The following is a 27,360-nucleotide window of genomic DNA, read 5'->3' as shown; positions in this document are numbered from 1 at the left end:
ATAAGATTTCTGGGCAGTTATAGCTGATCTAACCTGGCCCACCACCTGATTCTTTATTATTGTGCTGTTAGGCAAGCCAATTATACTCGGTCGTTAGCCTACATGGCATACAACTTAAAATTATAGGTGGTACTGACTAAGAGAGTCCTGTTCTGTGGGTGAAACAGGCTCATTCAACTGTTAATCCTGTAAACAAAACTCAAATAAGTGCCACAAATAAATTTCCAACAAGCTATCACAGAATTGCAAGGCTATCACATTCTTACAATGAAAAATTTCTCTGTTAAACAGAACGTCTAGCAATGTTATCAGAGACAAAAATCAAATCAATGAAGTACAAAACTCACACTTGCACAAATTTCCTAACCACAAATCTGAAGCCACAATTATTATTTTTTAATTATTCATTTATATAAAGTGGTCATTGCTGGCTAGGCTGGTATTTATTATCCATCCTCAGTTGCCTTCGAGAAGGTGGTGGTGAACTGCCTTCTTGATTCACTGCAATCCCTGTGGTGTAAGCACACCAACACAGCTGTTAGAGAAGGAACAGCGATATATTTTCAAAATCTGGATGATGACTAACCTTGGGAGTGCGGGTGGTGTCCATGTGGTGGTATTCCCATGTGCCTGCTGCCCTTGCACTAGGCAGTAACAGTCATGGGTTTGTAAGTTGCTGTCCAAGGTCAAAGTTTATCAATATTACAAGTCACTTTAACCATCACAATGAAATCCCAAACTCTGACCTTTGTTGAACAAATTTCTGAAGTTCCTCCCTCACAATTAATGTATATTAAAAAAAGTTACTTACACCAATAGCCAATCCACAATTAATACTAGTGTTATACAGAAAGCAAATGGTAAAGGCAACTGGGAAACTGGTAACAAATTGTGAGGATAGGTGGAATTGAAGAAATGGAAGTACAGGAAATACATTCTTCACACAGAAGAACCCAACTCATATATAGTGAAAGAAACATGAAATGATCTTCATTAAGAAAGACTAGTCTTCAAATAATTTCTTTCTAAAGTTTATGTTATGTGCACATGGCTAACATCGATATCTATATGTTTGGTGCAGTTTTGAACTCATCTGCAGAAGGATCTATTCTTGTCAGAGGGGTGCAACAAAAGTTCACTAGATTGATTCCTGGGATGAGAGAACTTTCTTATGATAGGACATCACCAAAAATTGTCTTATATTCTCTGACGTTTAGAAGAATGACAGTTGATCTCACTGAAACAGATAGCATGTCTAGAAAGCTTGAAAGCTGAGAACTTGCTTCCCCTGGCTTGAGAGCTAGCAATCATTAACTCAGGTTAAGAATTAGAACATTTCAGATGGCGATCAGGAGAAATATCTTCAACAGAAGTTTGGGAATCTTTTGAATTCTCTGCTCTAGTAGAGGGTACATGCTCAGTCATCGAGTATATTCAGGATTGAGATTTGTACATTTTTGGGTAAGAAGGGAAACGAGTGTTGTGGGAAAGTGGGGGCTGGGGATTATGTGGAGAAGAGTTAGGAAATGATCTTAATGAATGGTGCAGCAAGCTTGAGAGGTCACATGGCTAGTCTACTCCTATTTCTTTTGTTCTTTCAATTCAATTGTGTTAGATTTGACATTTCTTTTACAATACCCTGAACTCAATAACTAAAATCACAATGATATACTGTTTTGTGAACTTGCGCTCACCAAGACCCATAGCAAAGCAGTGAACAATTCTAAGTCACCAATGAATTGAAACCGACTTCAACTTGACTGAAAAGTAAAACAAAAACCACCTTTGGAACAACTTCTCCTGGTTAAAACAGAAATATTGGCCAGATTAATGGGGTAGTCATGCAAGTATCACTAAATCAAGGTTGATATTTGCTTTAAATTTCACTCAATTTTAAATTTATCTTAGCTTCCTTCCTGCAATAAATGGACAATTCTTTCAAACATTCTTTCCATAATGACATTTAGACCCTTCAGCCCTTTTCTGAATTTATGCTAATAATCACAGTAGACTGATACACTAGGCATAGTAGCTGACAATGTGCACCTACTGATGGGCAAACTAACGACCAGCCAGTGCTTGAGGACAAATTAAAAAATGCCTTCTGGATCCCAATGATCCTCACATTCAAACACAAAGCAACAAGAACCGGTAACGTGAAACAGGCTTTCCTTTCCAGCACTGCTGAAAATGAACAGTTATAGATGTATGATTCTGAATCAATTATTTTGATTTCTCATCTCCAAAATGGAAGGAAAAATTTACATATTAGCCTACACTATTGAGAAGTTGCACATAAAATCAGGATAAAGTACACAGCTCACTTTGAACAGAGATTTTTGAAATATTGTACAATATTTGATTCTTTTTCCATAAAAAAAAGTTTTTATTTATTCATTCATGGGATGTGCCCATCACTGGCTTGGCCAGCACTTGTTGCCCACTCCTAATTGCCCTTGGGAAGGTGATGGTGAGCTGCCTTGAACTGATGCACCCACTGTACTTTTAGGGAGGGATTTCAACCCAGTGAAGGAATGGCAATATAGTTCCAAGTCAGGGAGGTAGAGGGGAGGTTCCAATTGGTGGCATTCCTATGTGTCTGCTGCCCTTGTCCTTCCAGATAATAATGGTTATGGGCTTGAAACATGCTGTCTATGGAGCCTTGGTGAGTTCCTGCAGTGCACCTTGTAGATGGTAAACAATGCTGCCTCTGCGCACTGGTGGCGGAGGAAGTGAACGTTGTGACAATCAGTCGGGCTCCTTTGTACTGGATGTTGTTGAGCTTGTCGAGTGCTGTGGGAGCTGCAATCATGGAGGCAAGTGGAGGGTGTTCCATCATACTCCTGACTTCTGCCTTGCAGATGGTGGACAGGTTTCAGGGAGTCACTCACTGCAGGATTCCTAGCTTCTGATCTGCTCTTATAGCTATGATATTTAAATGGCTAATCCAGTTCAGTTTTTGGCCAATTGTAACTCCCAGGATGCCGATAGTGGGGATTCAGCAATGAATGTCAAGGGCTGATGATTAGATTCTCTCTGTTGGAGATGGTCATTGTCTCACACTTGTATGCAAAAATGTTACTTGCCGCTTGTTAGCCCAAGCCTGCATATTGTCCAGATCTTGAGTGTGTGAAACTTGACATCATTTCATTGAGTTATTTTCAAGGAGCATAAAATAGAACAGTGTAAAGCAGTAATAATGCACACAATTTTTTTTTTTACAGACTTTCATCTCATGTCCCAGTTAAGTGGTAGCATCTATAATGCATTTGATGAACAAGGTGTCATCTTTCACATAGAGAGGTTTCTGCAAGTCAAGTTTGGATAATGGGCAAAACACAGGGCAGCCACTGGCAATATTCATCTCATTCACTGGCCTTTGAAATGAGGAGGAAGAAACATCCGGACGAAAGGCATCAATTACATGTTCCCGGTTGTTTTGGTCTAGAAGCATGAAGGTGACCTGAGAAGGGTAAAAATCAAATTAAATATATTACTGACAACTTTTGAAAAGCGTTTTGAAATATCAGCAACAAATCTGACAAACATCACCCTTACAGAACTGAACTTGCAGGTGGAATAGATTTAGAAATCATTTTAAATCAACTTGAATTGAGGATTAGGGAGCTGACTACACATCGCCCATTCCACATCAACATTTACTTTCCAAAATACAGTTTTTAACAAAAAGATAAATATTCTACTCTGCTCAATCTACATTTGCAGAACAAAAGATCTCTTTTTTTAATTTTTTACAAATGTATGATTACTCCATGGGAGGTAAAGAGGGACACAGATTAATCTCCATTAAGTGTTTATCTTAAATAAATTCCGTTGATTCAACTATAATTACTTCATGAATCATGAATTGAAGATGATAAGTATTGAAGCAGCTACCACTAAGGTGTGGCTGCAGTAACATCCGCTCTTCTTCCTGCAAACAGGTAACTGGGTGGCTGAGAGTTTCCACTCCAGGGGGATCTTCAAAGTTTCATCAAAACTGCTCTCTGCTACAACTCTATTCTCTACTGCAACTGACAATGACATTGTGCCCATCCCTACCTTTTCCAAAATTGCTTCATTGAGACTGGCAAATTCCTCTAAGAAGTCATAAGTGTGACCAACTAGTCATGAATGGGATTCAATGTCTTTTCAGAGCCCAGAGTAGTAGTGTTATAACCACTAGTTGGTCAAGCACAGAGAACATTATTAGCTACGGTTGAACACTTGCCAAGAATTTTCACAAAGGTTGGCTCCCTTTAGAAGTTTAACAATTAATTCACTATTGAACAATTTTTATGATGGAATGTGGTATCCATTTTAAATATTCATGTCTTCTGTGAGAACAGAATGACAATAGCAAGTACACAAGGCCCACGGCAATGGCCTTTTCCAAACTACATCATTAAACTGAGGCTTCCCAAAAACATGACCACCATGTAAACAAATCATTGGTTGTAATATCAATGTGTCCCCCAGTGACTGGGTTGGAACACTAGCTGTTTCACTAAACAATTTTCTATATCCAATGGGAGATTACCAATGTGGTGGCCTACAGGAGTCCACTCTAGATTTTTGCCAAAGTAACTGGATAATATCTTCACACTATTTAAATAAATGAAAACCAACTGCATCACTCCGATACTAAATAATTCTGTAATTTCACTGTTCAAAGTATCCGGCATTAGAAGGGTAGGGTACAACATAAGTGTTCCAGGATTGCAGAAAATAAATTACAAAAACACTGAATGATCCATATGCAAAACATTGGTCAGGATCTTGAGGAAGCCTCCCCATGTTGCCTCTTTTTGGGGAGATGCACTGTATCTTGTTCCGTTAAGGCACCTTTGACAAGTCCTCAAGAGTCTGGGAGTGGAAGCCCTGCCTGCTGAAAGTTGCCAGCCAATCAGGGGCTGGCAGGTCAACTGAACTGCAGAACCACTGGGGAGGTATGGGTTACGACATCCATCCATCCATCCAAGGCCAAGGATTATCACTGGATCACTGGACACAGGTAAGTGATGGTTGGGGTGTAGGGGGATGAGGCTTAAGGTCCAGCAGCAAGGGTGGGGCTTAGCTCTCAGTGTCCCCTGACTTCTCTCATATAAGGTGCATCGATCAGGCACTGAGTGTTTTTGAGAAACCATTGCCTACTTAACGGCCTCAATTGGCAGGTTACAGACAGGAAGCTGGCCAGGACTCCACCTGCCACCATCCCACCTCTCAAATGCTACTCTTGCTGCCGAACCCACTCAGGGTTGGGCACAAGCTTCCACCCATCATCTCTGCAAATTCCTCCAATTATGCAGGTAATTGTGAAACATGATTACAAGGTGTTAGAAATATAAAATTTCAGCTGAACATTCTACATACCTTTTGCTTAAATGGCCAATGTAGCAAGGCGTCATATTCGCCCTTCATAACAACAAAGAACAAAGAGAGATGAGTTCCTCGCCCTGATCCATCTCCATTTAAATAAATTCTCGTACACACTTTATACCCATATTTGCTGGTGTAGAATGCTGGGGAAAATAGAACCGACAATAAGAGACTGTCACATTACACATTAAAACTGCTAATGGCAGAATGAATAAAAGATTCATATGAAGCTTTGTACTAAAAATACAATTTACTTCAGGTTCACTGCTGTCACCATCGGTGTTTTTGTCATCAGTACAAGTACACCATTGCTGTATAAATGAATATCCTTTACAAAGGAATATACAAGACCAAACCAATAAAATTATCATAAAGTATTTTCTGTAGTGCATTGAAAATTTTGATTACATTGGGGAAAAGAAATGTCAGCAATATAGGTGCGGTGTACTTGTTCTTACAAATAAATGTCCAAATTGAGAAAAGCAATTTGTTCTCACTGGAGCAACAGAGGCTGAGGGGAGACCTGATAGAAGTCTACAAGATTATGAGAGGCATGGACAGAGTGGATAGTCAGAAGTTTTTCCCCAGGGCTGAAGAGTCAATTACTAGGGGGCATAGGTTTAAGATGTAAGGGGCAAGTTTTAAAAGAGATATACGAGGCAGATTCTTTTTTTTCCTTACACAGAGAGTGGTGGGTGCCTGGCATTTGTTGCTGGAGGAGGCAGTGGCAGTGGATACGGTAGTGACTTTTAAGGGACATCTTGACAAGTACATGAATGAGATGGGAATAGAGGGATATGGTTCCCAGAAGCATCAAGGGTTTTAGTTAAGTCAGGCAGCACGGTCGGTGCAGGCTTGGAGGGCTGAAGGACCTGTTCCTGTGCTGTAATTTTCTTTGTTCTTCTTTGTTCAGAAGGGTAGGCACAGTCTCAGTATCACAAGGAAGGCATGGTAGAAAGGAAGTGTCAGGTAAATGAGGCTAACAGTTTCAATTAAAGGCTGCTGGTGGAGTTGAATTCAAAACATTTCAAATCCCCTCATCGATTTTCTGGAAATAGGTATTTGTTGGGATGTTACCTATCTCATCTTCAGATAAGAGGCAAAGGGTGAACCTTCAACATTACTTGGGCTGTACCTCAACTGTAAGAAAATTGCTCTAGACAAGGATAGAATCATAGAATGATTACAGCACAGGACAATGATCCCTTTGGAAACAATGATGCCATTAGAAAAAGCTGGCATGGTTCAAAGGGGCTTAAGTAATCCAACAATTTCCTAGATTTTGTTGAGCTGATGGGAGACCTGATTGATAACCATGAGGTATTAAGTGCTTCCAATCTAGATTTTATGAAATCAACTGACACTTTCTCCATAAAAACTGATTCACAAGATACAAATGCATGGGAAAGCATTACTCTGCATTGGTAAACTGGATGATCCATGTACAAATTGACTGCCACAATACTTTTACATTTCATAGAATCATCATAGAATAAAATCCCTACAGTGCAGAAGGAGGCCAGCTGGCCCATTGAGCCTGCGCCGACAACAATCCACCCAGACTCTACCCCTGTAACCCTGTGTATTTACCCTGCTAATCCCCCTGACACCAATTTAGCATGGCCAATCCACCTGGCCTGCACATCTCTGGACTGTGGGAGGAAACCGGAGCACTTGGAGGAAACCCATGCAGACACAGGGTGAATGTACGAACTCCACACAGTCACCCAAGACCAGAATTGAACCTTGGTCCCTGGTGCTGTGAGGCAGCAGTGCTAACCGTGCCGCCAACACTAAAGAAAGGTAAGCTTATATACCACAGATTGAGACATGAAAGATGTGTATTAATATTGTAACGTCATTTCATACACAATTGTAAGCAGAGGATGCCATATCATCACTTCAAGGCCGGAACAATTATTTTACTTAAAAAGTGTAAAAAGCATACCAGGAGAGGAGAGGCTTGTAACTCGCCCTGAAATGGCTTCCTGGCGCTTCCTACTGACATCGGTAATTTTCCACATCAATAACCCCTCATACGAGATCTGCTCTAAAGCAAGCATTTGCAAACGGAATTCATTGATGATCACATCTTTCAAAGCAAGGAGATGCTGTTGATCTGCAACCTAGAAATAGACCAATGTGTCAGACAAGATGCAAACTTTATCTCCAACACATTCTCACATAAAAGATTAAATTTCACAATTGCCTTCAAACTGTTACTGTAATGGATTGTGTCTAATTGTGATGACTGTGTTACACTCTACTGATGTTATGTTTATGAGCCCTGTATTACTGAGACTGGAAATCTTGTGGTGCAGTGGGTAATATCTGTCCGAGACAGAAGCTCTGTGTTTGAGCTCCACCCGAGGGCTCGGTTGTTTAGGAAGAAGGCACATTCCTAATGTGGTCAAACAGGTTGAGTGTCAACTTGTGAATCCTCCCAACACATTCCAATGGCAGGAAGAGTGGGAGAGATTCCAGGTTTAAGAAACTGCATTTTAAATTTCTAACATCAGTCACAAATGCTTATGTGGCCTGTTACAGGAACACAGGTCAAGGAACAATTTGTAAGTAAAAATAAATATAGTCACATGATGTGGCTCATTTCCATACACTTGGTTAGAACAGAAGGTCCTGAAACCAGCATCAAGTTTAGGATGTTAACTGAACAAAAGATGAGAAACAATGTTTCAAAAGGTTTCAGCTTTCCATAAAGTCATTAAGCATTTCCCTACATACGAGAAATATACACAAGCACAGAGAAAAGTTGACTCCATTACCTTACGCTCCAAAGCTTTAATGGCATCCTGGTCAATCTTGCTTTGCCTCTCAAATGCAACCAGAGTAGTTTGGGTTTTTTCCACTTCTCTGTTTAAAACAGTCACAATATTTTCAAACGTCTGAATTTTCCGCTCAAGAGCGTCAACTCGACTTTGACACTCTGCCAATGTCTGAGCAGAATATGGGGCTGTCTGCAAATCTGAAATTCCACTAGAACAGCAAGCTCCTTCAAAATGATCAGTTTCTAAGTCACCATTTGATTCCACAGCAACCTGAGTGTGCAAAGAGACTAAAGAACCTTCGGAGAACAGAGACAGTACATTCTTCTCGAGCTGCTGGACTTTGGACTGTAATTCAGCAAGTAGTGACGGGAGGGCAACTGCTGACGCATCATCACTATCACCATTAGCAAAGCTGGAATTTTGCGGGAAGCTGGCTTTCAAAGTATTGGCAAACTGAAGTATCAATGCAAGATGTGCACCAACTGAAGAGTTTTCATGATCTTTGAGACGCTCTTTGCCACCCTGTAATGTTTTTAAAAAGGTATATGAATTAAAATAGGCTGAAAATTACAATTTAATAAGGAAATACTTAAAGAAGCTCACAAAAAAGTTACATTTTGCTTAGCATTTCTAATACTAAATCATCTCAGAATAATTCACCAAAGGGACAGGTGCACACTGAGCAAAAGCAACACATTTAAGGGGGATCAAAAAAACTGAGACACAAAAGATTTTTTAGTAAGCAAGGTAAGACCGAGCTACACAAATTGATTTTGGAACACAATTCCAGAGGGTAGAAGCAGAGTAAAAACTGACATTTAGGGCCTGGTTTTGTGGTTAGGTGGTGAAGGAAGACACTTGTCATTCACCTCAAATAAAGATACCCAAGAGGTTTTAGCACTGATTTCCTCTTTTTCAATACAGAACACAGTGGTTCAAAAGGACAGCTCACCACCACCTACTCAAGGGCAATTAGGGATGGGTAATAAATGCTGGCCCAGCTGGCAAGACCCACATCCCACAAATGAACAAATAAAAACATTTAAATATTACTTCCTTTAAAGGGGATGTGTGAACAGTACAAGCAGCAGGCAAGGCTAATCAATTATTCACATCAAATAATCCTCATTAGCAGCAAAGCAGAAAATAAACAACTTTCTGCACAATGATTTAAAGTTGTTAAATAAAGATTGGAACATACTGTAACAATTCTAACAAACAAAAGCTCCAAAAAATAATTTTATTAGAAACTGAAGCAATTAATTTTGAGGGAAGCAGTGCCAAGACAGTGGGTATCCTGCTGCCACTCTGCACTCAGCAGTGACAGAGGGAAGGTGGGTGCGGGGCAGGCCAGTGATTGGGAGGCTGGCAGTGTGGGCCACTGCACATGCGCTGATCTTGGCACTGACAGATCGCGCTTGCGGAGTGGCCCACTCAGTGCTATGCTGCCAGCCTCTCCAGCAGGAATAGGCTCCGCCCACAAGTTTTTAATGGGATTCATGCTAGTGCACTCTGCAGCGCATAGTCTGGGAGATCCATATTTCAAATCCCGCTGAAAAAAAACTCCAGTTTTAATGTGAATTTGATACTTAGAATGGCACCTATATACAATGCTCATTTGGAGAGCTAATACTGACATGACAGGCTGAATGGCCTCCTTCTGTGCCAAAACAATTCTGTAATTCCGGTCTTTCAAGTAGAACATCTGACCAGATCCATGTGTGGGAAGGTCAGAAACTAGAAGGAGACCCAGTTAAAAGAATAACTCTAAAAATAACTGAAACTTCTGCTTTCAAGCTTACAGAAAGTTTGAAAGTGATACTTCAAATTACTGGCTGGCTCATTTATCATTCTGCAATTCCTTATTACTGTGTAGTATAAATTTCTCATTTGATTTATAGAACATAGAACACTACAGCAGAAACAGGCCCTTCAGCCCACGAGTTGCGCCGATCACATCAACACCTACCAATCTATAGACCTATCTATAACCCCCAATCCCATTAAATCCCATATACTCATCCAGAAGTCTTTTAAAAGACCCCAGCGAGTTCGCCTCCACCACCACTGACGGCAGCCGATTCCATTCACTCACCACCCTCTGAGTGAAAAACTTACCCCTAACATCACTTCTGTACTTGCCTCCTCGCACCTTCAATCTGTGTCCTCTTGTAGCCACCATTTCAACCCAGGGAAATAGCCTCTGAGAATCCACCCTATCTATTCCTCTCAACATTTTATAAACCTCTATCAGGTCGCCTCTCAACCTTCGTCTCTCCAGGGAAAAGAGTCCCAGCTCCCTCAACCTAACTTCATAAGGCATGCCTCCCAGTCCAGGCAACATCCTTGTAAATCTCCTCTGTACCCTTTCAATAGCTTCTACGTCCTTCCTATAGTGAGGCGACCAGAACTGCGCACAGTACTCCAAATGAGGCCTGACAAGGGTCTTATAAAGTTGCAGCATTACCTCCCGATTCCTAAACTCAATCCCTCGATTAATGAAGGCCAGTACACCATACGCCTTCTTGACCACATCCTCCACCTGCGAGGCCGATTTAAGAGTCCTGTGGACCCGGACCCCAAGATCCTTCTGCTCTTCAACACTACTAAGACTCCTGCCCTTGATAGTGTACTCATTCATCCCATTGGTTCTGCCAAAACGGACGACTACACATTTATCCGCGTTGAAGTCCATCTGCCACTTCTCCGCTCAGTCCTGCATCCTATTTATGTCCTGCTGCAACTTCTGACATCCTTCCAGACCATCCACAACACCACCGACCTTCGTGTCATCAGCAAACTTACTTACCCATCCCTCCACTTCCTCAGCTAGGTCATTTATGAAAATGACAAACAGCAAGGGTCCTAGAACAGATCCCGGGGGCACTCCATTGGTGACTGACCTCCATGCCGAAAAAGACCCATCCACAACCACTCTCTGCCTTCTGCAGGCAAGCCAGTTCTGGATCCACAAGGCCAAAGGCCCTTGGATCCCATGCCCTCTCACCTTCTCAAGAAGTCTTGCATGGGGGACCTTATCAAACGCCTTGCTGAAGTCCACGTACACCACGTCCACTGCACTTCCTTCGTCAATGTGTTCAGTCACATTTTCGAAGAACTCAACTAGGCTCGTAAGGCACGACCTGCCCTTGACAAAAGAAGCCTCTCCATCAGCTTACCAACCACTGAGGTCAGACTCACCGGTCGGTAATTTCCCGGGCTATCTCTGTTCCCTTTCTTGAAAATAGGAACTACATCCACAATCCTCCAATCTTCCGGAACCTCTCCCGTCTCCATTGACGACGCAAAGATCATTGCCAGGGGCTCTGCAATCACTTCCCTCGCCTCCCACAGTATCCTGGGGTACATCCCATCTGGTCCCGGCGACTTATGTATCTTGATAGAATTCAAAAGTTCTAACACATCCTCCTCCTTAATATCCACATACTCAATCTTTTCCATCTGCTGCAAATCCGTAGCAAAATCTCCCAGATCAGTTTCCACTGTGAATACTGAGGCAAAGTACTCATTAAGCACCTCTGCCATTTCTTCTGGTTCCACACAGACCTTTCCCCCTTCACCTTTTATAGGTCCTATCCGTTCTCTTCTCATCCTTTTACTTTTCACATATTTATAGAAGGCCTTGGGATTCTCCTTAATCTTACCCGCCAAAGTCTTCTCATGACCCCTTCTGGCTCTCCTAATTTCCCTTTTAAGCTCCTTTCTACAATCCTTATACTCCTCAAGATCCTTAACATCTCCTAGTTCCCTGAACCTTTTGTACCCCTTCCTTTTCCTCCTGACAAAGGTTCTGATCTCAGTTCCTGACTCAGGTCCAAATCACACAGTCAGACATATTCACTTCAGAAATGTATTATTATACTAAAAAGATAAACAACATGTAAAAAAAAACAAAAAAAATTGAGAATATCACTTTCAAACCTCATGCAATGCTAGGTAGGATAATCAAATGTATAATTTTTTTTGTGTAGTTTTGTTTTAGTCCGAAATCCCAGGTCGGGAGAAGAGGAAAACGTTTACAAAAAGATGCATTACTATGACTTCAACAAAAAATTAAAGCTTTTTTTAAAAACAAAAAGCCTTACCTTGAAATTGCATCCTAATTCTACAAAACGACAGCTATCACGTGTTCGGTTTCCTCCGGGACAGCGAGACTGTAAAACAAGTAATCCACAGCAACATGTTATGTTAATATCAGTTTTAAAATAATAAATGAAAAACAGTCCTTCTCATTGTAAATTAAGAAAAAAATTTGAGATTGCAACATTTACAGAGCTAGTCAATGGAACCTAAAATGTTACTGTTTACTTCACCAATTCTACTAACTGTTTGGAGAAGAGAAGGAAGAATGACTCACTTCAGACTCATGCTACCTTTTCAGTAAAATTAGCAAATGGAAACTGTGGAAATAGCTAATCAACTTAACAGGCTAACTTATTACAATCAGCGCCAACGCAGAGAATAATAACATCAGTGGAATGCTATTTATTTATTTTTATACTAATTTCCCCCCTGCTGAAACTTATTCCTGGAATGATCCAATACAGCTAATTAATGACTAACATAGAACATTACAGCGCAGTACAGGCCCTTCGGCCCTCGATGTTGCACTGACCTGTGAAACCAATCTAAAGCCTATCTAACCTACTCTATTCCAATATCATCCATATGTTTATCCGATGACCACTTAAATGCCCTTAACGTTGGCGAGTCCACTACTGTTGCAGGCAGGGCATTCCACACCCTTCCTCTGACATCTGTCCTATATCTATCACCCCTCAATTTAAAGCTATGTCCCCTCGTGCTAGCCATCTCCATTTGAGGAAAAAGGCTCTCATTGTTCACCCCATCTAATCCTCTGATCATCTTGTATGCTTCTATTAAGTCACCTCTTTATCTTCTTCTCTCTAACGAAAACAGCCTCAAGGCCCTCAGCCTCTCCTCATAAGGCCTTCCCACCATACCAGGCAACATCCTGGTAAATCTCCTCTGCACCCTTTCCAATGCTTCCACATCCTTCCTATAATGTGGCAACCAGAATTGTACACAATACTCCAAGTGCAGCCACACCAGAATTTTGTACAGCTGCAACATGACCTCATGCCTCCGAAACTCAATCCCCCAACCAATAAAAGCTAACACACCAAACACGTTCTTAACAACCCTGTCAACCTGGGTGCCAACTTTCAGGGATCTATGCACATGGACACTGAGGTCTCTCTGCTCATCCACAGTTCCAAGTAACTTACCATTAGCCCAGTACCCTGTATTTCTGTTACTCCTTCCAAAGTGAACCACCTCACACTTTTTCGCATTAAACTCCATTTGCCACCTCTCAGCCCAGCTCTGAAGCTTATCTACGTCCCCCTGGAACCTGCAACATCCTTCTGTCCACAACTCCACTGACTTTAGTGTCATCCGCAAAGTTACTAACCATCCTTCTATGCCCTCATCCAGGTCATTTATAAACATGACATCAGCAGTGGCCCCAAAACAGATCCTTGCAGTACACCACTAGTAGGATGAACATTTCCCATCAATCACTGCCCTCTGTCTTCTTACAGCTAGCCAATTTCTGATCCAAACTAAATCTCAGTGCAATCTAACTTAGGTAAAGGGACGAGTCTGTCAGGATTTCCTGCTTTCCTGTGAAGGAGAGGAGAGGATACGGCATGGCTCTAATACCCACACCTCAGAATCACAATCTAGGTCTAAGAATGACCAGTGTGAGGGCAACCAGTTATTATGGGAGCATAACCCATCCTTAATCACAATATTCAGAGACAATGACTGAAGATTAGTTGAGTGAGTGGAGGAGGAAATGTAATTTCAAGAAAATAATTAGCCCTCCTATTCCCAATTATAACTTGTACTATTGATGCATGAAAAGATTTTCCATAAAGCATGGTATTAGCCATTAGGCTGTTCACAATCATGGCATCCTATTTGACCCTGAGCTGAGCTTCCAATCCCTGATCACCTCCATGACCAAGACTATCTACTTCCATCTCCACAACTCTGTCCATCTCTGCTTCTCTTCAGCTTACCTTCCATTGAAACCGTCATCCCTGCCTTTGTTACTTCAAGAGTCAAAAATTCCAATGCTGTCCAGGTTGTTCCCTCACCTTGAACCCTTCATTAGGTTTGAGCTTGTCCAAAGCTTGGCTGCTGCATCTAATCCTGTCCTGTTCACCCATTCCCTCTCTGCCTCCCCCCTCTCGTTTGTTCAATTTTAAAATTCTCATCCTTGTTTGCAAATCCCTCTCTGGCTCTGCACCTAAAATGATTTCCAGCCCTCCAACCATCTAAGAACCAGTATTTCTCCAATCCTGGACTCTTGCATATCCCCAATTTTAATTGGTCCATCTGAATTCTCTCCAAACTGCTCCATCTCTCCATCTTTTAAGATGCTCCTTAAAAACTACCTTTCGGCCACCTGCCCTCGCAACTATTTAAATACCTCAGTATCAAATTCTGTTTAATAACACTGCTGTGAAGCATGTTGCAAAATCCTACTATGCTAAAGGTACTATCAGTGCAAATTGTTGTTGTAATCTAAGGTGCTATCTTTGGTGAAGTTGGTATCACTCGTGACAGCTCTAACCATTAAAGAAGCCAGAACATTGTAATCTGTCTTGTTCTTAATTGTAGGTTCTCTTACCATAGTGATTATGTAGCCTATAAATTATAACACATTTACATAATGCTTAGCTTGCATGCTAATCCTGCTGAATCTGTAATACAGTCAGAAGAGCAAACATTCGGAATTATAATTCAATGGTTATTATTCAAGCTTCACTTTGGAGCATCTGAGCGTTCTGGGGGGGAGAAATTTGTTCAATGGACAGTAGGCACCTTTGACAAATGCAAAGCAAGTAGCAATCCACAGCACTGCCTACTCTTGGATAATCAACAGCGTCTGTGTAGCACCACTATGCAAACAAATTTCTCTTCCTTAGTCATTAATTAGCTGTATTGGATCGTTCCAGGAATACGTTTCAGCAGAGGGAAAATTAGAATAAATAAATAGCACCCTGCTGATGTCATTACTCTCCATCCAAAACCACAGAGCAGGACCTGAGACCTTCCTGGACGGTATGGCTCAAGACAATATCTGGTAAATACAAAAACAATAAATCACAGGAGGAAAATATCAAATTGTTCTTAACTGTTCAGTTAACCAAGGTCTCACCTTTTCTTTGTTGGCTGATTCAATTTTAAATGTTTTCTTCTCTTTAACAGGAACTTCCTCACAGACATGCTTGTTCTGCTAAACATAATAAGCAAAATGAATGCAAACACGCTCCAACATTTAACTGATTAAGCCATAGTGAAACCTTTATAAAATATTCCACTATTATAGAAAGGAAAGTTACTTTTTTCCAAACTAAACAAAAAACTTATTTTTCCTAAAGACATGTTTAATGTTTCTGGAAGAAACTAACAAATATTTAGTGAGATATTTTAATGGGAGAGAAATGTTAAAGTTGAGATGATTTCACATCAGATCCACTGGAACATGTATACTTGGCTGCTACAAATAACATGCTTTCTTTAATTGCTAGTGTCTAGTAAATATTTAAGAGCAATAATAAATATTGGTCATGCTATGGCTTGATTGTTATATTTTTAAATTAACAAAAGATGCAATGCAAAATTGCATTAGAGGTATTTAACCAATCCTTTGGTACAAAAGTTCACCAGTTCATATGCAGCCTAATGCTTGCAAAAAGCAGATGGGCCAAAAGGCCAGTAGACTTTACGTAAGAGAAGTAAACATTTAACATCTTGAACCATTGGGCACCACAATAGCACAGTGGTTAGCACGGCTGCTTCACAGTGCCAGGGACCCGGGTTCAATTCCTGGCTTGGGTCACTGTCTGTATGGAGTTTGCACATTCTCCCCATGTCTGTGTGAGTTTTCTCCAGGTGCTCCAGTTTCCTCCCACATTCTGAAAGGTGCGCTGGTGGGGTGAATTGACCCGAACAAGCACCAGACTGTGGCAACTAGGGGAATTTCACAGTAACTTCATTGCTGTGTTAACATAAGCCTTACTTGTGACTAATAAATAAACTTTAACTGTCGTTACACTAGGAATTTATTTGGTCACTCTCCCATTCAGTTATCCCTCAACTCAACAGTCTTTCTATCTCACTTGAACAGGTAGAGTTGTCTGGACCTGTTTGAAAGTTGGAACTCAGAATTCAAACTTTTGAATGTGAACTAGTTAGCAGCTTGTCACATGCTTTGTCTCATGGCCTCTGGCATCAGTCAGGAAGGAGCAGCTAAGTTACCTGTTCAAATTAGTCACAGAGATTTCCAGTGCAGAGCAGAACCACACTGTTGTCACAAATGTCCACAGAAATATTCAATTGCAGATATATCAATGATGAAATTCCTATTCTAAATCTACATTAAACTAGTTATGATATTATTTAATACCAAGAAATGTTGCCACCTAACCTGCAAATCTTTCATAAACATCTTCACACTACACTGCTGACATTCCACCATGTTGTTTTTACATTCTTTTTCCAAATGATCTGCCAGTTTCTTCCTTAGAACCATCAATCCACAACCTGTACTGCAAGGAATCAGTGAAAATTCACACCGTGTCACATGATCCTAGAAAAGACAAAAAATAGTTACTGATGTCAACATACAAGCATTCCAATTATGCAACACAAGCTGAATTTATAGAGAAGCTGAATTTCATACAAGTCAGAATCTAAATAAAAAACTTGAAACAATTGCCTTTTGTTCAAAGCTATCTTTCAGTCAGTGCCCTAGCGCAGAAGGTGGCCATTCAACATAGAGTCTGCACTAACTCTGTGAAAGAGATCATACTTAGTCCCCACCCCACCACCCCCCATAACCATAACCCTGTACATTTACCATGGTTAATCCACCTACCTTACACATCGTTGGACACTAGGAAACAAGTTAGCATGGCCGAACCACCTAACCTGCAATGCCTCTGATATTGGGAGGTGACTGTACTGCCTAGGAGGGAATGGGAGCGGACACACACACGCGCACACTACGCAGCTCCACACAGTCATCCAACCCCCAGGTCCTTGATGCTGTGAGGCAGCAGTGCTAACTGCTGTGCCACCTTGCCCACCAGAGATAATTAAGGAACATTATTGATTGCAATAGAGCCCAATTTACACTTAGAAATGTGTGCTGAAACAACAATTTCCACACTTGTGATAAGAAGAAAGTGGTGGGAACCCCAATGCAGCAAAATACGAAATTAAGTATCTCTACTCTGTGAAGACATTGTGCTTTAAGAAATGTATTTGTGTTGTTATGCTTCTTGTGAAAGAGATGTTAAGATTCAATTCTGGTTTCTGGTGCTGCTTTGTCTGCTCCAGGCAACACACCTGCTGAGAACGCAGAAGAGTAATTGTACCTAGTTTTTTTTTTATTATTTATTAGTCACAAGTATGCTTACATTAACACTTCAATGAAGTTACTGTGAAAATTCCTCTAGTCGCCATGCTCTGGCACACGTTCGGGTACGCTAAAGATGAATTCAGCATGGCCAATTTACCTAACCAGCATGTCATTCGGAGTGTGAGAGGAAACTGGAGCATCCGAGGAAACCCACGTAGACACAGGGAGAATGTGCAAACACCACACACACAAACAGTGATCCAAGCTGGGAATTGAACCCGGGTCCCTGGCACTGTGAGACAGCGGTGCTAACCACTGATTATTGGGGTGCTTGTTTTAATCCGAGTTGATGCAGTTTTTTTTAGGGTTGTCCCTTGAGGCTTCAGAGTAGGGTTTAATTAGGTTGATCGACAAGGGTGCGTCATGTGACCTGGATGAGGAAGTGGAAGGATGGGTAAGTAAGTTCGCTGATGACACTAAGGTCGGTGGTGTTGTGGATGGTCTGGAAGGATGGCAAAAGTTGCAGCAGGACATAGATAGGATGCAGGACTGGGCGGAGAAGTGGCAGATGGACTTCAACGCGGATAAATGCGTAGTCGTCCATTTTGGCAGAACCAACGGGATGAACGAGTACACTATCAAGGGCAGAAGTCTGAGTAGTGTTGAAGAGCAGAAGGATCTTGGGGTCCGGGTCCACAGGACTCTTAAATCGGCCTCGCAGGTGGAGGAGGTGGTCAAGAAGGCGTATGGTGTACTGGCCTTCATTAATTGAGGGATTGAGTTTAGGAGTCGGGAGGTAATGCTGCAACTTTATAAGACCCTTGTCAGGCCTCATTTAGAGTATTGTGCGCAGTTCTGGTCGCCTCACTATAGGAAAGATGTAGAAGCTATTGAGAGGGTACAAAGGAGATTTACAAGGATGTTGCCTGGACTGGGAGGCATGCCTTATGAAGTTAGGTTGAGGGAGCTGGGACTCTTTTCCCTGGAGAGACGAAGGTTGAGAGGCAACCTGATAGAAGTTTACAAAATGTTGACAGGAATAGATAGGGTGGACTCTCAGAGGCTATTTCCCCGGGTTGAAATGGTTGCTACGGGAGGACACAGATTTAAGGTGCAGAGAGGGAAGTTCAGAAGTGATGTTAGGGGTAAGTTTTTCACTCAGAGGGTGGTGAGTGAATGGAATCGGCTGCCGTCAGTGGTGGTGGAGGCGAACTTGCTGGGGTCTTTTAAAAGAGTTCTGGATGAGTATATGGGGTTTAATGAGATTGAGGGTTATAGATAGGTCTGTAGGTTGGTAGGTGTTGATGTGATCGGCGCAACTCGTGGGCCGAAGGGCCTGTTTGTGCTGTAGTGTTCTATGTGCTAATGGGAGGAGCTATGCTTACAGAAAGAAAAAGCAAGCAGTTTCTGTTTGGATTTGCAAAGAGCAGTAGCTCTTCTCTCTCTCTGAAGATTAAAGACTGAGATGTGCCAGAAAATAGGTATCACTCCCAGAGGTGTTCTGGAGGTTTCAGGACAAGTAGCCCACATACCAATACAATAAGCCTGTTGTTTGCTGACTGATTTTGAAGAGGAATTTATGTTTATGAAGAATATTACTTAAATTGGGCCCAATAGCAAGAGGCTAGAAGTTAAGAATTACATCCTGTCATGTTTAAGTATTTCAATTGGTAAAAGTTACGCCAATTATTTATTATAGTTAAACTGCACTGTTAAATAAAAGTTTGTTTTGATAAAAGCTTCCCAGTGGGTCAACAGGATCACAGCTGGAGTGAAACATCTTATTCTCACACTAATATCAAAATCAAAATTAGCTGGGGTGAAGGCTAACTTCATAATATACTGTCCTTAACAACTCAGCATGACCTTTTCAAAAATGGAATTCCACATTCCCGCACAGTTGTTTAAAAATACCATTACTGAGTTATCCATTACTAAAATGTACCAATTGCCGTTAGATTAAATTCAGACTTTGGGTTAAAATAAAACATTGGTATTTTTTTGATAGCAGTACTGCACACAATCTTAAAGAAGAAAGAACAAATTTATGCCATTGTCTTAGCCACTCATCAGAAAAGATGAAGCAGCAATTATATCTCCCCACTACATTACAATTCAGAGGCAAACGAGTCATGCAAGGCTACGAAAACCAAAGATCTGAGGGAATGATATAAAACTAGCAATTTTATAGATATCTGATCACGCCAACCAAAATTTTTATTATTGCAAAGATTTAAATCTTTCTGCCCTAATGCCTTGAGTAAAAATGTTGATTTTTTAAATTAATTTATGTAATGTGGATGTCACTGGCAAGGCTGGCATTTATTGACCATCTCAAAATTACCTCATGAAAGTGGTGGTGAGCTGCATTCTTGAACCGCTGCAGTCCCTGCAGTGTAATTACACCAAAAGCACTGTCAGGGAGGAAGTTTCAGGATTTTAACCCAGTGAATGAAGGAATGGCAATATATTTCCAAGTCAGGATGGTAAGTGGCTTGGAGAACTTCCAGGTGATATTGTTCCCATGCGTCTGCTGCCTTTGTCCTTTCATATGGTAGTAGTCATGAGTTTGAAGGGTGCTGCTGAAGCGTCTAGATGAGTTCCTGTAGGGCATCTTGCAGCAATGGTAGACAGAATGAATGTTCGGGGTGTCAATCATGTGGGCAGCTTTGTCCTGGATGGTGTCAAGTTTCTGGAGTGTTGTTTGATGGAATACTCTCCCAGGCAAGGGGAGAGTATTCCCTCATATTCCTGACTTGTACCTTGTGGATGATGGTCAGGCTTTCAAGTGGTGAGTTACTCATCACAGGATTCCAAGCCTCTGACCTCTTCTTGTAGCCACAATATCTACGTGGCTAGTCCAGATCAGTTTCTGATCAACTGTAAACCCCAGGATGACGATAGTGGGGGATTCAGCAATGGCAATGTCATATTTCATGGAGTAATGGTTAGATTCTCTCTTACTGCAGATGGTCATTGCCTGGCACTTTCGTGGTGCAAATCTTACTTGCCAATTGTCAGCCCAAGCCAGGATATTGTCTAAGCCTTGCTGCATTTGGGCATGGGCTGCTTGAGTATTGGAGGAGTCATGAATGGTGCTGAATATTGTGCAATTGTCAGCGAACATCCCCACCTCCGAAAGTAAGATGGAAGAAAGGTCATTGATGATGCAATTGAAGGTGGTTAGTCCTAGGATATTACCTTGAGGAATTCCTATTTCAATGACTGCCCTCCAACCATCACAACTTCCTTTGTGCTCAGACCAGCAGAGGGTTTTCTTCCTGATTACCGTTGATTCCAGGTATTGCTTGGGCTCCTTGATGGCGTATTCATTCAAATGCTGCCTTGTTGTCAAAGGCGGTCATTCTCAACTCACCGAGTTCAGTTCTGTCTTTCATATTTGAACCAAGGCTATAATGAGGTCAGATGTGGAGTGACCCTGGTGAAATCCAAACTGAGCATCGTTGAAGCAGGTTATTGTGAAGCATGTATCACTTGACAGTGTTGTTGATGACCCCTTCCATCATTTTACTGATGGGGCAGTAACTGGAATAGTCCTGATTTTTAGTGTATAGTTAAAGTTTATTTATTAGTGTCACAAGCAGACTTACATTAACACTGCAATGAAGTTACTGTGAAAATCCCCTAGTCTCTGGCACATGTTCAGGTACACTGAGAGAGAATTTAGCATGGCCAAAGCACATAGCCAGCAAGTCTTTTGGACTATGGAAGGAAACTGGAGCACCTGGAGGAAACCCAAGGCCATAGCCTTTGCAATATCCAGTTCCTTCAGCCATTTCTGATACCATATGTAGTGAATCTAATTGGATGAAGACTGTCATCTGTGATGTTGGGGACCTCTGGAGGAGGCTGAGATGAATCATCTGCTCAGCATTTGTGGCTGAAGATTGTTGCAATTTTTTTAGTGTGTGCAGTAATCATCAAGCCAGGCAACTGCTTCCAGAGTGGCAAAATGGAGCTTTGAGCCCTTCACTGAATTTTGTCGGGGAGCAGTCTTTAATGAAGGGAGTCACTGAATGGAGTGCACCACAGCTGCAGTCCAGGTTCCCTGCATATCACTCGTGCCGCTTTGCTGCATAAAGAAAGGCTTTGGCCAGTGCAAAAATGATTGCGCAGGGACCCCGATGTTGGCATGGCAGGTTGAATCTGGGTGGGTGGCTGTGGGATCTGTGATAAGGAAATGGTTTATGTTGACACCTAGTTGGTTCCATTCCTGCTGCGACATGGCCTCTGCTGTTATTCCTTGGTATGGTGGTTTTACACAGTAAGAAGTCTCACCACACCAGGTTAAAGTCCAACAGGTTTATTTGTAGCAAATGCCACTAACTTTCGGGGCTTTCCTCCTTTGTCAGGTGAGTGGGGAGTTCTGATCAGAAACAGAGCATATAAAGGCACACACTCAGTTTACAGAATACTGATAAATAGCTGTAAAGACTCGCATTCTAAGTCTTAAAGGTGCAGACAATGTGAGCAGAGATAGCATTAAGCGCAGGTTAAAGAAATCTCTTGTAAGTGAGGTATTGGAGATTAAAGTCTTTGAACAACAGGATTGGAGGCTCTGTGTAAAAGAAAGAGCCACAATGGGCTGAATGGCCACCTTCTTGTGAAATCCACCAAAGTTGCAGAAACACGGTAATGGAAAGAATTTATGTTTCCATCAACTGGTCCTGTTTTGACATATGACAGCTTTCTTGACTCTTTAGATTGGAAATTTTCACTCATTGATTAACCTACCTCATAGTTTTTCATTGTGCTTTTCCAGGTACACCCCGGATTGATACAATGTACTTTCAAATCCAAGATCTCCTTAGATACTGCAGCATCACTGAAGATCTGAAAATATATAGTTAATAGATTACGGCTCCAACAAAGTAAAAGCGTAAAACTCCCTAAACAGAGAGGATCAAATAAGTATACTTGGAATGTTTTTCCAAATCAGTTCTTAAAGTCTTGCAGATAGGTTATCTTATTCACGGAGCCCAACTCATGTCATTATGTTGGTTTATCCAAGCTGGTTAAAAGTCTCTTAGATTAACAGTTGTTTCCTTTACTGAGAAGAAAGGGCACTTAAAACCGTAGGAAACAACAATTAAGATGGAGAATAATTTGTGATTCAATATTATGAGAACAAATATTTGCACAACATTGCTTCAACATCAAAAACTATTAACTGGAAAAAAAGTTTAAAGAATACAATATTCAAGATCTTGATAAGTAAGACTTTACTATATAGCTTAAATTAACAGAGGGAATTTTAAAAGTAAATCAAACCACAATCTGGGCATGAGGAGACAGACTTAAAATATATATCTTAAATTGACAGGAATTTATGCAGAGATATGAACACTCTATACATCTAGGCTAAGAAAACAAAGTGGCACAATCAAAAACTGCATTCAAAATTGTAATGTTTAGGTTACAGTTAAAATTCAATTGAATAATTGGTAGCAGACAAAGGTAGCAGACAAAAGGCAGGGAATTATAGGCCGGTTAGTTTAACGTCTGTAGTTGGAAAAATGCTTGAATCCGTCATCAAAGAAGAAATAGCGAGGCACCTGGAAAGGAATGGTTTGATAGAGCAGACACAGCACAGATTCGTTAAGGGGAAGTCGTGTTTGACGAATTTATTGGATTTCTATGAGGATGTGACTAGTGCGGTAGACAGAGGGGAACCGGTGGATGTGGTGTTTCTAGATTTTCAAAAGGCGTTTGATAAGGTGCCTCACAAAAGGTTGCTTCAGAAGGTTAGAGGGCATGGAGTTGGGCATAAGGTGTTAGCATGGATAGAGGATTGGTTGTCTAATAGGAGGCAGAGAGTTGGTATCAATGGGTGCTATTCTGATCGGCAGTTGGTGACTAGTGGAGTGCCGCAGGGATCGGTGCTGGGGCCTCAGCTATTTACCATTTATATAGATGATCTGGAGGAGGGGGCTGAGTGTTGGGTGACAAAATTTTCTGATGACACGAAGATGAGTGGAAAAGCAAATTGTGCAGAGGGTGTGGAAAGTCTGCAGAGAGATCTGGATAGGCTGAGCGAGTGGGCAAGGACCTGGCAGATGGAGTACAATATTAGCAAGTGTGAGGTTATCCACTTTGGCAGAAATAATAGTAGGAGAGATTACTATTTAAAGGGCGAAAAGCTGCAGCATGCTATGGTGCAGAGGGACCTGGGGATCCTTGTGCATGAGTCGCAAAAACCCAGTCTGCAGGTGCAGCAGGTGATCAAGAAGGCGAATGGAATGCTGGCCTTTATAGCGAGGGGGATAGAATATAAAAGCAGGGAGGTCTTGCTGCAACTGTACAGGGTACTGGTGAGGCCGCAGCTGGAATACTGTGTGCAGTTTTGGTTGCTGCACTTGCGCAAGGATAGTTTGGCCTTGGAGGGAGTGCAGAGGAGGTTCACTAGGCTGATACCGGAGATGGGGGGGTTAGCCTATGAGGAGAGATTAAACAGACTGGGTCTGTACTCTTTGGAGCTTAGAAGTCTGAGGGGGGATCTTATAGAAACATATAAGATAATGAAGGGGCTAGATAGGATAGAGGGAGAGAGATTCTTCCCACTTAGAAAGGATAGCAGAACTAGACAGCACACCCTCAAACTAAGGCGGGGGGCGCAGTTTAGATCGGAGTTGAGGAGGAACTTCTTCACTCAAGGGTGGTGAATCTCTGGAATTCTCTGCCCATTGAAGTGGTGGAGGCTACCTCGCTGAATATGTTTAAGTCATGGGTAGGTAGGTTTCTGACAGACAGGGGAATTAAGGGTTATGGGGAGAAAGTAGGAAAGTGGAACTGATCCACTCAAGATCAGCCATGATCTTGTTGAATGGCGGGGCAGGCTCAAGGGGTTAGATGGCCTACTCCTGCTCCTATTTCTTATGTGCTTATTAAATTCAAAGACATATTCAAATTAGGCACTAGCATTTATTATTGTATTACTTTGTATAAAGGGGTGAAAAAAAGTACAATATTCAGCAACATAAAAATATTTGCTAGCCAAAATCAAATTCTACAGAATGCAAATTGATAAGCTGTTATTTGTAAAAGTGGCCTTTGTTTCACTGAACTATTCATTGAGATAGAAGCACTCATATTACCCCCTCACATTATACCAACAAAGAGTATATAGGCAAGTTGCTGGGAGCTGCAGATGTCCATGGAATTGTATATCTTCTAAAGAGTGGGGGCTGGGAGGGAACAACATGAAGGGAGAAAATCTGTTTTGTCAAATTAAATTTTGGTAACCAAAATATCACAGTAGTTTTAACAGCAATGCTATTCCTGAACTGCGTAAAATCGATATTCATGATTTTTTTAACAGAATCCCTCCGATTTCCTTAAAAATCGATCAGAACTCTGACAGTTTTTCCATTTGACATCCAAACAGATATTGAGCTTTGTCTAAACGTCATTAAAAAGGAACACATAATTCGTTGCTAAAATGTTTCGTCACTTCTCCTGCTATATATCACACTGAAGGCTTCTCATCCTTCCAGTCAGAAATTGGTTCTGACATTTTTGGGGAAAAAAGTCACAAGGAAAAGGTACAGTGGAATCCAAATGCTGAAACATCACTAAGACAATGTCTCAAAGCAGTAGCCTAAGTAGAAGTTTAAAACAGGAAGTGCTGGAAACAAGGCAATACAATGTGCTCAACACATGTAATAAAATAGCATACATGCCAGTGAATAAATTTGAGATCACAAAATTATCCCGCCTAGTTTTACATATTAGATGGTGCCGAGTCTCTACTGAAACTGCTAAAGCTTTAATTTTACTTGATTCGTTTCACCATTTAAAATCACATACCTTTCCCAAGCCCAAAATGCTATCTTCGTTTATACTCTGAGGCTCGTCTTCCTTACATTTTTGGCAGATTGGAGTTTTATTGTATCTGTTCAATAACAGTAAAATACATTAATATCAATATCTGCATTAAGCAAGTTAGAGCTCAATTACAATTAAAAAAGTAAAATTTATTTATTAGTCACAAGTAAGACGTACATTAACATTGTAATGAAGTTACTGTGAAATTCCCTTACTCGCCACATTTTGGCACCTGTTCAGGTCAATGCACCTAACTGGCACATCTTTCAGTCTGTGGGAGGAAACTGGAGCACCCAGAGGAAACACGCAGACACAGGGAAAATGTGCAAACTCCACACAGACAGCTGGGAATTGAACCCAGGTTCCTGGCGCTGTGAGGCAGCATTGAAAGAGATACATAATTCCCCTTAAATTTCTGTATTATCACACTTCATTAATTTTAAATTGGAAATTATACAGTGTGCAGAAGTTGGTTTGTTTTACCAAAATTAAGCTTGCATTTATAAAACTCTGTTTACAAAACTGTGCATACAGTATTTTCAATAGAATTAGAGAATCTTAAGAACGACATATCTCTCAATTTGAAGAGCATAAAATATTAAGATGTTTCTCTTCAGCACACTCTCATGCTGTCTAAACTGGGTTTATTGAACTAAACAACTTCAAAAAAGCAGCTCAGAAAAATGAATCAGCTCAAATCCAATATCTAGAACTTGCATTATAGCGTGGCAGACAAAAGGCAGCAATTTATCTTGTAGAATGTTACAGAGTTAAAAGGAACATTTTTAAAGTTAGAAGCAAAGACTAAAAGACATTGCATTAGAAACATTTTGAAATGTTCAGCAAACTTTTACTCCTCTTCCTTCTGTCAATTACCACAATTACCCAGCATCTCAATAGCGACAGAAGTGATAGCTTTTCTGTCCAAAATGGTACTGATCCTCTTTTTTAAATAGTAGCCCAAGGGAGCAAAACAAACACTTGCTAGCCTTTTAAAGCTATGGCTGCATTTTATCTGCATGATTATTTTTAACTGAATACAGGAGTTATTTAAAAAGACTGCAATCAATATGGGAACATCTTACTTGACAATCCACTCCACGCATGCCCAGCAGTATCGATGTCCACATAATGTTTGGTATGCTTTCTTCAAGATGTTTTTACAAAAGCTGCACAGGTACTTCTGCTCTGGTACATCATCACAAATATTTTGTGGGAAGCCAGAAGGTAATTCATTTTCATCAGGTGATGAAGGCAGACCATTGCACACGGATCCACTGGGCTCTTGTGCCATTTAAAACTGCTTGTAAATCCAGGGGTTCCTGTCAAAAACGTATCAAGGTTTCTTTAGTCTGGACACAAGGAGTCACAGACGAGGAGAACAAGTCAAGCTGGGAGGAGAAACTAAAAAAGTTTCACCCAGCAGTAAACTTTATAGTTCAGCTGTTGATTAAAAAAAAATCCAAGATGACAAATCTGGAAATTCTGAATGATTCTGTCACGTCACACACCTACACTAACCAAATTGACAGGGCTACCAGTAAATGTTATTTGGTTTGTCAGAAAGTTGAGAGATCTCTATTTTAACTTAAATCACAGAGAATAAGAAAATGAATGTACAACCAATCATTGAACTCCGGACAGGGTCAATGGAAAAAAACAATGCAGAAAATTTGTATCCTCATCATACACGGCTGGAGTTGAATTTCATGTTTAATGAAATAAATCTGTTACTTACAAACTCAATTATTTCAACCTTTCTTCTAATTTCAATGGATAAACTGGAAAGGAAAGGATTGTTCAGCATTCTCAGAGTGTGGTCAACAATATAGTATATCAATGAGCAAGTTACACTTTCATGTAGTTCATTTGAGCTGTGAGAAACACCCATTTGTACAAATCCAGATTTTGTCTATTAAAACAGAATAA

The 27,360-nt window shown here is 41.0% G+C and overlaps 1 protein-coding gene across 2 annotated transcripts in view; it reads right to left on the bottom strand.

The window, feature by feature from the left end:
- Window positions 1-545: 545 nt before the first annotated feature.
- Window positions 546-27,360, bottom strand: part of traf1 (TNF receptor-associated factor 1) — a 42,217-nt gene continuing 15,402 nt past the window's right edge. Inside the window, exons 2-11 of one of the 2 annotated variants that reach the window (XM_080212461.1) lie at window positions 26,517-26,753; window positions 25,414-25,498; window positions 22,342-22,440; window positions 16,651-16,812; window positions 15,379-15,456; window positions 12,272-12,340; window positions 8,163-8,687; window positions 7,328-7,505; window positions 5,374-5,522; window positions 546-3,463 (exon numbers count right to left, since the gene is read on the bottom strand). In XM_080212461.1, coding sequence (XP_080068587.1) covers window positions 3,245-3,463; window positions 5,374-5,522; window positions 7,328-7,505; window positions 8,163-8,687; window positions 12,272-12,340; window positions 15,379-15,456; window positions 16,651-16,812; window positions 22,342-22,440; window positions 25,414-25,498; window positions 26,517-26,725 — 1,773 coding nt within the window. In that variant the 5' untranslated portion in view covers window positions 26,726-26,753 and the 3' untranslated portion in view covers window positions 546-3,244. The remainder of the gene's footprint in view (window positions 3,464-5,373; window positions 5,523-7,327; window positions 7,506-8,162; window positions 8,688-12,271; window positions 12,341-15,378; window positions 15,457-16,650; window positions 16,813-22,341; window positions 22,441-25,413; window positions 25,499-26,516; window positions 26,754-27,360) is intronic. The other variant, XM_080212462.1, reaches the window with a different exon arrangement.

This window comes from Carcharhinus amblyrhynchos, chromosome 25 (genome assembly GCF_965287045.1).
Source record: "Carcharhinus amblyrhynchos chromosome 25, sCarAmb.v2.hapA, whole genome shotgun sequence".
Classification (NCBI taxonomy): Eukaryota; Metazoa; Chordata; class Chondrichthyes; order Carcharhiniformes; family Carcharhinidae; genus Carcharhinus; species Carcharhinus amblyrhynchos.
This window is presented reverse-complemented; position numbering and strand designations above follow the sequence as displayed.